Here is a 15,387-nt window from a genome sequence, read left to right as displayed (position 1 = left end):
TCTGTACATGTTATCTGCTAGGGCTTTAAATCTGTAACTGTAGCTAGAAATAGGATTCTTTCTTATAAGTTGCCTAATTCATTATATTTACACCTCTTCTGTTCTTTAAAATAGTCCCAAAGTTCCCTGAACAGTGTTTAATTTTGGGGAGGGATCTTTTAATCATAATTTTAAACTCAGAGGATGTAGAACATGGCTTCCTATAATACTCTTCTCAAAGTATTGGTTTAAGTCAGTGGTTCTCAGTCTGTATATTGTGGACCCTGGGATGTGGGTGATGGGGGTAGTAGCCTTATGGCATTTTGCAAAGCATCTGCAACCATACTTGAAGCAAGCATTTTCTGTAGACCAAATAATTTATTTCATATATCTTTGTACAGCTCTTCAAATTTTTATAGCTATACTTCTAATAAACTCCAAGTTCATTTTAAATCTTCACTAAATTCTTAGCAGCCTTTTTCCATCATGTGTTTTCTCAATACACAGAAGCTGAAAGGACAACCTTGATGGTTTTGGGTGACCAGGATATTATTTTATATTAAAAGAGAGCTCTTATATTCAGGAGCTTTTGGGGAGAGACATTGGGTTTTCTAGGTGTAGAATTATATCATCTGTGTGAGAGAGAGATAGTTTGACTTCCTCTCTTCATATTTGGATGCCTTTTATTTCTTTCTTTTGCCTGATTGCCCTGGCTACTACTTGAGCACTTGGGAATTCTTGTTTTTTGGTTTTTTTTTTCACATTATGATAAATATATATTTTCATAGTGCCAGATTTACTGTAATTTCTTATTGTTATTAAAACCTAACACTTGGTCATATGCTATTTACTTTATGTGTTTCTAATTTTTATTTGCGTATTTGGCCTAAGCATATTTATGTCTGCTTCTGAGTAATTTCTGCATTTTATATGTTTTTACTTCATAAAAGAATGGAGGCCACCTCAAAACAAATTAGGCATCAAAGGAACATACCTCAAAATAATAAGAACCATCTATAGCAAGTCCACAGCCAACATTGTAATGAATGGGCAAGAGCTGGAAGTGCATTCCCTTTGAGAACCAGAACAAGACAAGGATGTCCCTCTCACCACTCATATTCAACATAGTGCTGGAAGTTGTAGCCATAGCAGTCAGGCAAGAGAAAGAAATAAAAGGCATCCAAATAGGAAGAGAGGAAGTCAAACTACCTCCCTTCACAGACGATATGATTCTATACCTGGAAAACCCATAGTCTCAGCCCAAGACTCCTAGATCTGATAAACAACTTCAGCAAAGTTTTAGGATACAAAATCAATGTACAAAAGTCAGCGGCATTTCTATACCCCAGTAATGTCCAAGCTGAGAGCCAAATCAAGAATGCAGTCTCATTCACGATAGCCAAAAAAAGAATATAAAGTACCTGGGAATACAGCAAGCTGGGGAGGTGAAAGATCTCTACAATGAGTTACAAAACACTGCTGAAAGAAATCAGAGATAACACAAACAAATGGAAAAACATTCCATGCTCATGGATAGGAAGAATTGATAGTGTTAAAATGGCCATACTGCTCAAAGCAGTTTACAGATTTAATGCTATTCCTATCAAACTATCAATGACATTTTTCACACAATTAGAAAAAACTATTCTAAAGTTCACATGGAACTGAAAAAGAGCCTAAATAGCCAAAGCAGTCCTAAGCAAAAAGAACAAAGCCAGAGGCATCACGCTACCTGATTTCAAACTGTACTACAAGAATACAGTAACCGAAACAGCATGATACTGGTATAAAAACAGACACATAGACCGACGGATTAGATTAGAGAACCCAGAAATAAAGCTGCACCCCTGCAACCATCTGGTCTTTAACAAAAACAGTGGGGAAAGGACTGCCTATTCAATAAATGGTGGTAAGATAACTGGCTAGCCATATGCAGAAGATTGAAACTGGATCCTTTCCTTTCAGTGTATACAAAACCCAACTCAAGATGGATGAAAGACTTAAATGTACAGGCTCAAATTATAAAAACCCTAGAAGAAAACCTAGGAAATATGGTTCTGGACATAGGCCTTGTCAAAGATTTCATGATGAAGACTCCAAAAGCAATCGCAACAAAAACAAAAATTGACAAATGGGATCTAATTAAACTAAAGAGGCTGGGCATGGTGGTTCACACCTGTAATCCCAGCACTTTGGGAGGCTGAGGGGTGGATCACTTGAGATCAGGAGTTCAAGACCAGCCTGGCCAATATGGTGAAACCCCATCTCTACTAAAAATACATAAATTAGCCAGGCATGGTGGTACATGCTGGTAATCCCAGTTACTTGGGAGGCTGAGGCAGGAGAATTGCTTGAACCCAGGAGGTGGCAGGTGCAGTGAGCTGAGATTGTGCCACTGCACTCCAGCCTGGGTGACAGAGCTCAAAAATCAATAAATAAGAATCAACTAAAGAGCTTCTGCACAACAAAAGAAACTATCAACAGAGGAATAGGACAGCCTACAGAATGGGAGAGAATATTTGCAAACAGTATATCCAACAAAGGTCTAATCTCCAGAATCTACAAGAAACTTAACAAGCAAAAAACAACCCCATTAAGAAGTGGGCAAAGGACATGAACAGACACTTTCAAAAGAAGACATAGACATGGCCAATAAGCATATGAAAAAATGCTCAACATCACTAATCATTAGAGAAATGTAAATCAAAACAACAGTGAGATACCATCTCACATCAGTCAGAATGGCTACTATCAAAAAGTCGAAAAATATCCGATGCTGGCAAGATTGCAGAGAAAAGTGAATGTGTATACATTGCTGGTGGGAATGTAAATTGGTTCAGCCACTGAACGTAGTTTGTAGATTTCTCAAATAACTTAAAGTAGAACTACCATTTGACCCAGCAGTCCCATTACTGGGTATATACCCAAGGGAATATAAAGACACACGCACACATATGTTCATCACAGAACTATTCACAATAGCAAAGACATGGAATCAACCTAGATGCCCATCAGTGGTGAACTGGATAAAGAAAATGTGGTACATATACACCATTCAATACTACACAGCCATAAAAAAGAATGAAATCATGTTCTTTGCAGCAACGTGGATGGAGCTGAAGGCCATTGTCCTAAGATAATTAATGCAGGAACAGAAAACCAAATACTGCGTGTTCTGTCTTATAAGTGGGAGTTATACATTGAGTACACATAGACATAAAAAGGGGACAATAGACAACAGGGGCTACTTTTGAGGGTGGAGGATGCAAGGAGGGTGAGAATCTAAAAATTACCTGTTGGGTACTGTGCTCATTACCTGAGTGATGAAATAATCTGTATGCCAAACACCTGTGACATGCAATTTATCCATGTAACAAACCTGCGTGTGTACCCCCTGAACCTAAAATAAAAGTTGGGGGAAAGAAAAACTGAATCCAAGGGAAAACGAGAAGGTAAAAATGTTTAATGATCATTTATGCTGAGGTATTAATACATTGTATCTACTCCAAATCCATGAAATTATTTTTAGATCTTCTTATCTGGGATAAAATGCTGTTTATTGAATTCTGCTACTTTCAGTGTGTTTTTTTGAGGCCATCTGAAACAAGGGCTTTGCTTTTATAAGTTATGTGTTTTAGCCAAGACAGATGTTCTTGACAAACAGGTGTTCTGAAGCTTTATTTTGATTTTTAGTTTTCCCCGATCCTTTGAAATATTGAGCTGAGTTTTACATGGGTCAACCTGTCTGAAAGCATAATGCTTTTTTTTTCTTAAATTATAAATTTACATGAGATTTTAGTTGCCAGTTATTTTAGTACCTTCATTTTGTTAGATAGGCTCGAGCAGCTGTGGATGTTAGGCAAGGCTTTCAGCACCTTATAAAAATCTGCCAGATCTGAAAGGAAACACTTAGCAGGCAAGTAAAATTTTTAATAGATTAGTGTTATGAGTTTTATAAGTCTTTAGGTTAATGGTACAGGTTTAGTACCCCTTAAATGAAATGCTTGGAACCAGAAGTGTTTCAGATTTTGGGTACTTTTGGATTTTAGAATATTTGCATATACATAATGAGATATCTTGGGGACAGAACCCAAGTCTAACATGAAATTCATTTATGTTTCATGTATATCTTACACACATAGCCTGAAGGTAATTTTATATAATATTTTAAATAATTCTCTGCATGAAACCAAGTTTGCATACAATGAACCATCAGAAAGCACAGTTGTCACTATCTCATGTGGACAATCTGTAGTTGTTTGGCACCACCATCATTCCTGGCTCTGAATTCATATGCTACTGACAAGCAATCATTTTCTTACACTTATTCACAGATTCACACCTAAGAACTTAACAAAAATTATGACATACCATTAATACAGTGAAAAAATAATGTGTGCAGAGTAACAAGGCAGGACAGTAGAATCACCAGAATACCAGTGTCAGCTACTACACAACAGCAACAACAAAAAATGGCAGCTTTCAGTCTCTGCCTTTGATGCTGTTTTCATTAAAAGCCTACTGTACCCTCTATTTTATGTCTTCAGGTGAGAAGAAACATCAGAAGCAGTTGAGAGACTGGAAGTGGGTCCTCTAGGGATGAGGAGGCATTCTGCTGGATGACTTCTAAAAATGTTTTCTATGGAGTTATCTGCCTCGTTAACAAGTTTTTGTCTTAGAAGTCTCTTTTTGATTTTGTAAACTGACATGATTTCTTTTTCTGTTATGACTGTATGCTGCTTTAGTTCTTCACTAGGCCCATCACACATTTTTACCATGTCATCTATAGGCACTTTTTCTGCAGCGTTAACAACATCATCTTCATTGTCATTATTATAGATTGAGTATCCCTTATCCAAAATACTTAGGACCAGAAGTGTGGAGTTTTCCACTTGTGAAGTTGTGTCAGCACTCAAAAAGTTTTGGATTTTGGAGCATTTTGGATTTTGGGTTTTTGGATTACGGATGTTCAACCTCTACTAATTCTCGTCAGATTAGCATAAATTTAAAATAATGATACCTCTGAATACTCAGAAAAGAATTGAAGGCCATTTTTGGGGGAAGAAGGAAAGGGCTGATATCATCTACAGACTATTTTGAATCACAGATTTATGTTTACCGTGATTGTTAGCTAAGATTTAATCTCAAATGGTTTTAAGTTTTTTGGTATTTGTAGTCTTTTTTTTTTTTTTTTTTTTTTTGTCCGTTTTAGGGATCTGCCTGCCTCAGCCTCCTGAGTAGCTAAGACTCGAGGCACATACCACCATACCCGGCTAATTTTTAAATTTTTTTTTGTAGAGACAGGCTATCACTATGTTGCCTTGGCTGGTCTCAAACTGCTGGCCTCCCAAAGCACTGGGATTACAGGTGTAAGCCACAGTGCATGGCCTGTAGCTCCTTCTTCTTCTAATATTGAGTTACTAAGTTTATGTTCAGATATTTTTGGTATTGTATGCATTTTAAATCCTATTAATTTAGAATACATGACTCTCCATATTCAGTGTAAAAGATTTGTTATTTATAATAAGACAAATCCTTTTAGCACTAATAAATTTCAGACGTTAATTCTTAGAAATCTAGGGATTACAGCAAATTTGATAGCTGTTTAGTTGAGAAAGATAAATAAGAAAGTATATTAAAGTATATTGTTAATGATAACTCAAAGAGATGAATTTAGTTGGTCACATTAAAAACATAACAAAGTCACCATAAGCGTGTGCTGCTATTGATCCAGTGTTTTAATTGATGGTGTCCAATCCCTTGGTGTTGATCTTACCCATTACGTCTGCAGAAAAGACCTAATTATAAGCTGCTTCCCCTGCCACAGTAGTTGTGTACCCTTTGATTCCTTTTCTTTTTTCTAACGCAGGCCAGACGGTTTTGCTGTCTCAGCCTACTGTGGTACAACTTCAAGCACCTGGAGTTCTGCCCTCTGCTCAGCCAGTCCTTGCTGTTGCTGGGGGAGTCACACAGCTACCTAATCACGTGGTGAATGTGGTACCGGCCCCTTCGGCGAATAGCCCAGTGAATGGAAAACTTTCCGTGACTAAACCTGTCCTACAAAGTACCATGAGAAATGTCGGTTCAGATGTAAGTTTTGAAACTTAGTGCTTCTCTTAATGCCTGATTTAAAAACCAACAAAAAAACACCTTTTGCTTTTGTTGCCTTGTTTTTGTTTTTTTTAGAGTTTCTTATATTGCATCAAATAAAAGAGTGTGCTGAATTGCACATCTAGTCTTTGGAGGAAAATTAGGGTAAGGCTTACTACGTTAGAATCTAAGTGAAAAGGTTTTTGAAAGTCTGAAGTGGTTTGATGAAAAGCAAAGTATGCATACCTCCCTCTTCTTTACTCCTTCTTTAGAACCAACCCTCTTATTATTCTCTTCAAGCCCTTACACCCTCAACCCAGTCATCCACTAATATTTTACAGATTCAGAGTTTCCTGATTGAAATGTTTTAGCGATCTTCAGATAAGAGTCTATAGATTACTTTTTAGGTAGGTTTTATATTTAGCTTTCTTCCTTGCCGTTTTGAAGTGTTTTCACCACTTCATAATGATGACTTGCTACTCTTAGGAATTCTGTCTCTTAGTGATTATTTGGTACTTTCCCATTTTTGCAAACCTTTAAATTTTCTAGCATGTTGTAGGGATTTCTTATAATTTATAAATCACATAGTTTCCGAAGACCTGTCACTCTCTAAAGCCAGTTACTGCACTTGCCAACTAACTCTTGCTTTCTTTCAAAATGATTGGAAATAACTTATGTTATGTATTAAATTGAACATCTTGGTCCTAAAATTTAATGAATGTTAAAGCTATATAGTCAAACAGTGGATTCTCTAAAGTTATGATTGGGAAAGCAAAGTGTGTATGTTTTCTTTAAAATAAAAATGGATACTACTAGTTGTTAATATTACTACTTCATCCTTTCTTTAGGTAGAATGCATTTGAAAAGTAATTTTAAAATCCTGTGGGTTATGCAAGGTTGTTTATCAGACTACTGTCTGATCTGTCTGCCAGAATTTATTAACCAGCATGTCAGTGACCCATTTAATTATAAAATTGCTCCACAGTTGCATAAACAGTAATCTCGGCCAGCAATATTGTAAAAATTCATAACAAAGGAATATTGTCTAGTGAAAGTAGGACATCCAGTTTCTAGAATAAGAGTCCCATCGTTTGTATAGGTATTGAAAACAATGCATGTCAAGACATGGAATAGGAAAATTAGTGTTGCTATGAGACTAGAGACCGTGGACAGTACAGGATTAGGCTTGACTGTTATGTTGGTTTGTTTTGAGGATTAGAAGAGGTAAGCACAATGCTTATGGCATAATAGGCTCTAATACATAGCATGTGTTTCAGTTGAAGATGAAACAATGTTGCTGGGATGGGAAGGTGGTGAGCACAGGATAGAGGCAACTGGATTGGCAAAATGTTGATAATGATGGAAGCTGGGTGTTTATCTTTCTATCCTTCTGGTGCATGGAAAAATTTCTACAATATGTTAAAAAAAATGACAATAACAAAAATCCAAAAGCTTTCTGTGATATTTTCAATTAAAAAGTTGTGTGACCAATAAGAAAAGAGTATGGTTTTCATGGGAGCCCAACCAGGTTAAGAATGATGAAAAAGGATTTTTAAAAATAATGCTTTGAAATTTCTTTTTTTTTTTTTAATACTTTAAGTTTTAGGGTACATGTGCACAATGTGCAGGTTAGTTACATATGTATACATGTGACATGCTGGTGCGCTGCACCCACTAACTCGTCATCTAGCATTAGGTATGTCTCCCAATGCTATCCCTCCCCCCTCCCCCCACCCCACAACAGTCCCCAGAGTGTGATGTTCCCCTTCCTGTGTCCATGTGTTCTCATTGTTCAATTCCCACCTGTGAGTGAGAATATGCAGTGTTTGGTTTTTTGTTCTTGCGATAGTTTACTGAGAATGATGATTTCCTTTTAATACTCTTTTAAATTATGAACTTGAATGTTTCTTATATAATACCCCCAAATGAAACTTATAATAGAAAATATCCGAAGTTGCCTTTATGTAATATGTTAGGACATTTAAAATATTTTTATGAAATATTTTAGACATGAAAAAAAGATAAAGACTAATTAGAACTTTAAAAATACATAGGTCAACAGTATATCACTGTTGTTAAAAAATATTAACAATATTAATCTAAGTCATCCCAAACATGGAAAAGTCCAGAAAAGCATAGCTAGGATGGGGAGAGTATCTAGAAACCATGTCATAGGTAGAGGAGTGGGTTAAAGGTTGGAATGATTCAGTAAACTGAAGAAGAGAGGATGGAAAGTAGACCTGGGAGCCATCTTCCAGGAAAGGAGGGTTGTTATGTGGAAAATAGAATTGTTCTGCTTGTTCCAGAAGAGTTATCTGGAACAGGTGCAGGAAAAATATAGAAAGGTTTCTTCTAAACATAAGGTTTTTTGATACAGTCATTGTATTTAAAAACCAGAAGAGCAACCCCCCTGCCTTTTTTTTTCTACTTTTAGGCTTACTATCTGAATAATGAGCATCTTAATGTTGACAATCATCACTGTATTCCACTGACCCATTTTATAATCTCTAAACATATTCCAATTAATTATATGTTGGTCTATTAGCCAGACATCCTTTATTGGTTCTCTGGTGTGAAAGACTGTGTCTGTTCAGCTTTTGTACTCTTAAGGGGGCTCTGTAAATTTAAAGTATTTTTAATGAAATATTTTAGACATGAAAAAAGATAAAGACTAATTAGAACTTAAAAAATATATAGGTCAACAGTATATCACTGTTAAAAATATGAGAAAATGTAGAACCAATAAATACTGCTAGAAACAAAAGCTAATACTTATTGGTTCTATGTTTTCTCATCTCACACATCCCCCAGTTCTTCAATGTTAATTGAGACTTTGTCAGCAAAGTCTCAATGTATGAATGTCTACATTTATTGTATGAATGTATATTTAGATGATGTTAATTTTTTAACAATGATATACCGTTGACCTACATATTTTTAAAGTTCTAATTAGTCTTTATCTTTTTTCATGTCTAAAATATTTCATTAAAAATACTTTAAATTTACAGAGCCCCCTTAAGAGTACAAAAGCCAAACAGACACAGTCTTTTTGAAATTTAGAATTGACAGGATTATAAAGAAAGATTCAAACACTTTATGTTTAATGCAAAGAGACCTAAGGACAATTAGAATAATTTTCTAGTCAACCTGCATTGAGGTTTTTGTGCTTATTTTTACTTGGCCAGCACATCGAGACGTGAGCCAAGCCTTTCAATATGAGTTTTTTTGGTAGAAATTTTGACTGAATGTTTATTTCAAGTAAAGAAGCATTAGTCTGTCCTAGCAGCAGGCCAACCCACTCAGGAACCCAAAGTAAATCTGTTCCAGAAGGAGTTGCAGAGAAGAACTTTGATCAGCTTGTATAGCCTTCTGCGTTAGTAACTTGGTTGACCTCAGTATTACATGTGTCTGTTAAAACACAAGTCCTATTAAATTAGGATAAATTAATATAAATTCCTAATTTAAAATGGTCAAAAAGAAAATATTTTTATCATATACTTTTTGTGCCTTTAAAGCAAAAGTATGGTGAAAGAATTGTAATCCACCAAAAAAAAAAATCATATCAGTTTTTTGTGGCTTTGTAATGCTGACATGGCTTCTTTTTCTACCTTTTTTAGTTCTTTTGTTTGGCTGGTTTCACTCTCCAGAGGCCTGCTACAGCCATAAGTAGCGTTTTTAGCATACCATATTCTGCAAACTGCATTAAATGCCACATTTTCTGTTATGAAACAGTTTGCCTGGTTCAAATTATATCTTACTCTTCCTGTCTTTTGCTGGTAAATCTGTTTTGTTTAACTCTTGGAGACCTCACCTAAGTTTTCAAGAAATATGGTTTGTTTTTGGCTGTGATCCTGATGGAAAAAATGAACATGATCTCTCATTTCAGTGTAGAAGTTCTCTGTGCAGTTTCTTAGTAAATGGCAATCTTGGAACTACAAAGTTGACTTTATAGGAGAGCACGCTTATCTTTCTTTAAAGGCTATTTAGTGTTGCCACACATCAAACCAAGGGCTTAAAAACAAGCAGTCTGTTTAAATCTGCATTGCACTCACTACTTCCACCTACCCATCATAATCCCATAAAGTTTATGAAACATTACTGCCCTTGTTTTAAGGTTATAGGAATTACATTGTTTTAGTTATTGGGACAAAAGACCAGAAAAACAAGTGGTAAAATTCTACATCTTCCACAGTGGGCCACATTGGAGCAAATACTCTTAGTGGAAATCAGTAGGTGGGAATAATGGAAAGAAAAGTATCCAGAACTGATATAGAACTATATATAACCTCAGATGTGAGGTTGATGAAGGGATACAAACTACTGTTAGGAGTCTCCTTCCTTCCGGCTCAGTCACCCCACTGAATATCTTCCAAACTCTGTATCACCTTTTACCCTGTTTCTAAATCCTATAGTTAGGAAACTTGATCTCTTCCATCCCAAAATGACTTGCCTTTGGGAGTCCCTGTCTTGGGTTCCTAGAGCCATCATGAGAAGGTAGGTGCTGGGGGGAATCCTTTCCTACTGGTTTGCAGGTATTAGAAATGGTGCGAAGGGGATTCTCCTGTCATACCAAATTAGAACTTTGTATTTCCTTTCTCTAGAATTGGTGTACAGTTAATTTAGGGATTTCAGGTATTTTTAGTATTGTTCTATGGGAGTGATGTGACATGGGCCTAGATGGATGCCCTGCACACAGTGTTCCTCTCTTGCAGTGGAGGAACGTGATATTGGAGAATCTACCATGTGTATAGCAAGCAGAAAGCAAGCCTCCTCATTGTCCAGAGGGAGATTTTATCTCATCCTTCAAGGTTGCTTGTTGGAAACTGAACCTTGAGAATGGCCTGGGAAAAGAGTGGTCCGGGCCTTGCATTCTTTGCATACCCAATAAGACGTGTAGGAGCAAAACTCATAAGAGACTCCCTGGCGGTGTGTTTCTCAAGAAAAATATGTCTATAATAATCTGTTTGCAATGCATAGCAACTCAGAAAAACAGAGAGTGCCTATGTTCTATTTCAGAAAAAAAGCAAAACTTCAATAGACGTTGAAGTTGCTTATCTGTAACATCCAAGAATAGGACGCTGGTTAGGTCAAAATGTGAGCTGAATCTCCTTAAATTATGTGGCTAGCTTAGATCTCAGAAAATAAATAATGAATAGGCACTTCTTAATAACTTCTAACAACAAACAAGTTGAGATCATGGTATTTCTTTAGGCTGCAAAGTAGAGGAATCCATCAGAACAAATCCAATAGGAAGGATTTGGAGAGCTGGAGTTATCCAGGGTTTAGTAAAAAAATTACTTCTGTGTTGACTGCATTGTGGCTTTGCTGCTACCAGGGACTCTGCAAATAAAAGAAAATATGCTTTGTTTAAATATTTGCAGTATCTCTTTAAATGTAGGTTTGGAGCTTCTAAAAATTTATCTTGAATAGCAGTTCAGTTTCATTTGAGGTTACAGTAGCTTTGGAAGGGGAAGTGAACAGGTTTTTTTTGTTGTTGTTTATTTTTCCTTCCTGATGCATTGCATTAGGATAAATTTATGTTGTGGCAACCTCAGCATTCTTTATTCTGTACTTTTTGTACTTTTTAGTTTGGCATCTTTTTTTTTTTTTTTTTTTTTTTTTTTTTTTTTTTTTTTTTGAGACAAAGTCTCGCTCTGTTGCCCAGGCTGGAGTACAATGGCATGCTCTTGGCTCACTTTAACCTCCACCTTCCAGGTTCAAGCGATTCTCCTGCCTCAGCCTCCTGAGTAGCTGGGACTACAGCTATGCGCCACCACGCCCAGCTAATTTTTGTATTTTTAGTAGAGATGGGGTTTCACCAGGTTGGCCAGGCTGTTCTCAAACTCCTGGCCTCAAGTGATCCACCTGCCTCGGCCTCCCAAAGTGCTGGGATTATAGGCATGAGCCACTGCGCCCAGCAGTTTGGCATCTTTATAAGAATAATAAATAATTATTTTTAAGGATTCTGATTTTTATCTTAATAAACAATGAAATACTTCTCTCTCCTTTCTCTAATTTCCCTTCTCAAAACCTTGTGCGGACTCATTCTAGGGAGACAGTCCTTTTATACCCCAGAGGCTTTCTTGCAAATCAGTTTCCTTGTCTGGTAGTCATTCTTACTAGTTTTGTGTGCATTCTTCTGGAGACAGTTCTTTAATATATAAGTACTTATAGTTTTATTTGTTGACCTATTTCATAGAAAAGGTAGCATACTGTACATGTCATCCTGCAAATTGCTTTTCTCACTTATACCTTAGAGATCTGTTCAAATCAGTACATAAAAAGTTTTCTTATTCCTTTTTTTAATTTTTATTTATTTATTTATTTTTTTAAAGACAGTCTGTTGCCCTGTTGCCTAGGCTGGTGTGCAGTGGCATGATCATAGCTCACTATTGCCTTAAATATCTGGGCTTAAGCAATCCTCCTGCCTTAGGCTCCTGAGTAGCTAGATGTGTGCCACCTGGCTAAATTTTGATTTTTTGTTTGTTTGTTTTTTGTAGAGATGGGGGTCTTGTTGTATTGCACAGGGTGGTCTTGAACTCCTGGCCTCAAATGATCCTCCTGCAGTGGCCTCCCAAAGTGCTGAGATTACAGGCATAAGCCACCATGCCTGGTCTTTTTCTTATTCTTTTAATAGCTGCATTTTAATAGCTACATAGTAACCTACTTCATAGGGGTGCCATAATTATTGTAAAATTTTGCAGTCCTTTTCATTATAAACATTTCTTCATTGAATAACTTGGTACTTATTTCATTTTGTTCGTATACAAATATATCTATGGGAGAAATTTTATTTTATTTTTATTATACTTTAAGTTCTAGGGTACATGTGCACAACGTGCAGGTTTGTTACATATGTATACATGTGCCATGTTGGTGTGTTGCGCCCATTAACTCGTGATTTACATTAGGTATATCTCCTAATGCTATCCCTCCCACCTCCCCTAACCCCACGACAGGCCCTGGTGTGTGATGTTCCTCTTCCTGTGTCCAAGTGTTCTCATTGTTCAGTTCCCACCTATGAGTGAGAACATGTGTGTTCGGTTTTTTGTCTTTGTGGTAGTTTGCTGAGAATGATGGTCTCCAGCTTCATCCATGTCCCTACAAAGGACATGAACTCATCCTTTTTTATGGCTGCATAGTATTCCATGGTATATATGTGCCACATTTTTTTAATCCAGTCTGTCATTCATGGACATTTGGGTTGGTTCCAAGTCTTTGCTATTGTGAATAGTGCTGCAATAAACATAAGTGTGCATGTGTCTTTATAGCAGCATGATTTATAATCCTTTGGGTATATACCCAGTAATGGGATGGTTGAGTCAAATGGTATTTCTAGTTCTAGATCCTTGAGGAATTGCCACACTGTCTTCCACAATGGTTGAACTAGTTTACAGTCCTACTAACAGTGTAAAAGTGTTCCTGTTTCTCTACTTTGTAATGATTGCCTGTTTCCTGACTTTGTAATGATTGCCATTCTAACTGGTGTGAGATGGTATCTCATTGTGGTTTTGATTTGCATTTCTCTGATGGCCAGTGATGATGAGCATTTTTTCATGTGTCTGTTGGCTGCATAAATGTCTTCTTTTGAGAAGTGTCTGTTCATATCCTTCGCCCACTTTTTGATGGGGTTGTTTTTTTCTTGTACATTTGAGTTCTTTGTAGATTCTGGATATTAGCCCTTTGTCAGATGAGTAGATTGCAAAAATTTTGTGGGAGAAATTTTTAGAATTGGATTTGCTGGGCCAGAAGGTATGTACTTGTTCAGTTTTGATAGGTTTTACCAAATGATCTTCCATTGAGGTAGTTCTAATTGAGAAGTCAGTCACAGGGCTTAATGGAGTCCTTGGGTGGGTTTCAGTGTTTCCATAATCAGCATCCTGTATTAGTCAGTTCTCACACTTCTATAAAGAAATACCTGAAACTGAGTGATTTATAAAGAAAAGAGGTTTAATTGTCTCATGGTTCTGCAGGCTGTACAGGAAACATGGCTGGGGAAGCCTCAGGAAACTTACAATCATGGCTGTGGGTGAGGGGGAAGCTGGCACATCTTACATGGCTAGAGCAGGAGAAAGGGAGAAAAGAGGGAAGTGCTACACACTTTTAAACAACCAGATCTTATGAGAACTTACTATCATGAGAACAGCAAGGTGGAAATCTGCCTCCATGATCTAATCACCTTTCACCAGGCCCCTCCCCCAACATTGGGGATTACAATTCGACATGAGATTTGGGTAGAGACACAAATCCAGATCATATCACACCCCTTTACCCCACCTCACCTCATCCCTCATATAGTTGTTAGCAATGTGCAAGTGCATTTGTCTGGGGAGTCCATAAGCTCTTTTGTTGTCTTTTTTTTTAACAGCTTCATTGAGATAAAATGCACATTACATAAGGATCACCCTTTTGAACTGTACAATTTAGTGGTACCATCACTGCTGTCTAATTCCAGAATATTTTTGTCACCCTAAAAAGAAAACCCCATAGTCATTAGCCGTAGTCTTTCCTCATTCCTTGCTCCCTGCAGCCCCTGGTAGCCATTTAATCTGTTTTCTGTGTGGAGTTGTCCCAGACATTTCATATGAGTGAAATCATACACTACGTGCCCTTTTGTGTATGGCTTCTTTCACTTACTATATGTTTTTCAAGCTTCAGCCATGTTGAAGCATGTATCAGTGTTTATTCTTTTTTATGACTGAATAATATTCTATTATATGGATATACCACGTTCTTGATAATCCATTCATCATTTGGTAGACATTTGGGTTGTCTCCACTTTTTGTCTGTTATGAGTAATGCCACTTTGAACACTCATGTACATTTTCACAGTCTTTTAAGAACCATTTTTAATATATAAAGAGTATGAATCAGTGAGAAAAATGCAAATTAATTCAACCATCAATGGACAATATATACGAATAGATAATTCACAAAGAAGAGTGGTAAATTTTAAAAACGAAAGTATCAATGGCTGTGTATTCCTGAAGGGGTATTCCCTCTGAAAGATTACTATTTTATAACTATGTGAAAGAATATTAATTGTTAGCAGGAGAGATCTTGTGGCTGGTTACAGGTAGTTCGAGAATGATATTCAAGAATTTAAAGTGTTATGGTTAGACTTTTCTGTGGCTCTTACCTCCCTTGAGTATGAGTTCTAAAGGAAAGTGTCTTATGGCTTCTTATAACTTCCCAGTGTGTATACACTGCAGTTGTGTGTGTGTGTTCACACATGTTAAACTTTGGTTATTATATGGGTACACATGTTAAACTTTGTATTTAGTTATAATTTTAAATTTCAAAAAGTACAAAAACAAA

General features: G+C 36.6%; 1 protein-coding gene across 5 annotated transcripts in view; it reads left to right on the top strand.

Annotated features, from left to right (window-relative positions):
- ATF6 (activating transcription factor 6) overlaps positions 1–15,387 on the top strand; it is a 195,783-nt gene that overhangs the window by 30,003 nt on the left and 150,393 nt on the right. For all 5 annotated transcript variants that reach the window (XM_019025857.4, XM_063693476.1, XM_019025862.4 and 2 more), the window contains exon 7: positions 5,849–6,069. In XM_019025857.4, the coding sequence (XP_018881402.4) occupies positions 5,849–6,069 (221 nt within the window). The remainder of the gene's footprint in view (positions 1–5,848; positions 6,070–15,387) is intronic.

Source organism: Gorilla gorilla, chromosome 1 (assembly GCF_029281585.2).
Source record: "Gorilla gorilla gorilla isolate KB3781 chromosome 1, NHGRI_mGorGor1-v2.1_pri, whole genome shotgun sequence".
NCBI lineage: Eukaryota > Metazoa > Chordata > Mammalia > Primates > Hominidae > Gorilla > Gorilla gorilla.
This window is presented reverse-complemented; position numbering and strand designations above follow the sequence as displayed.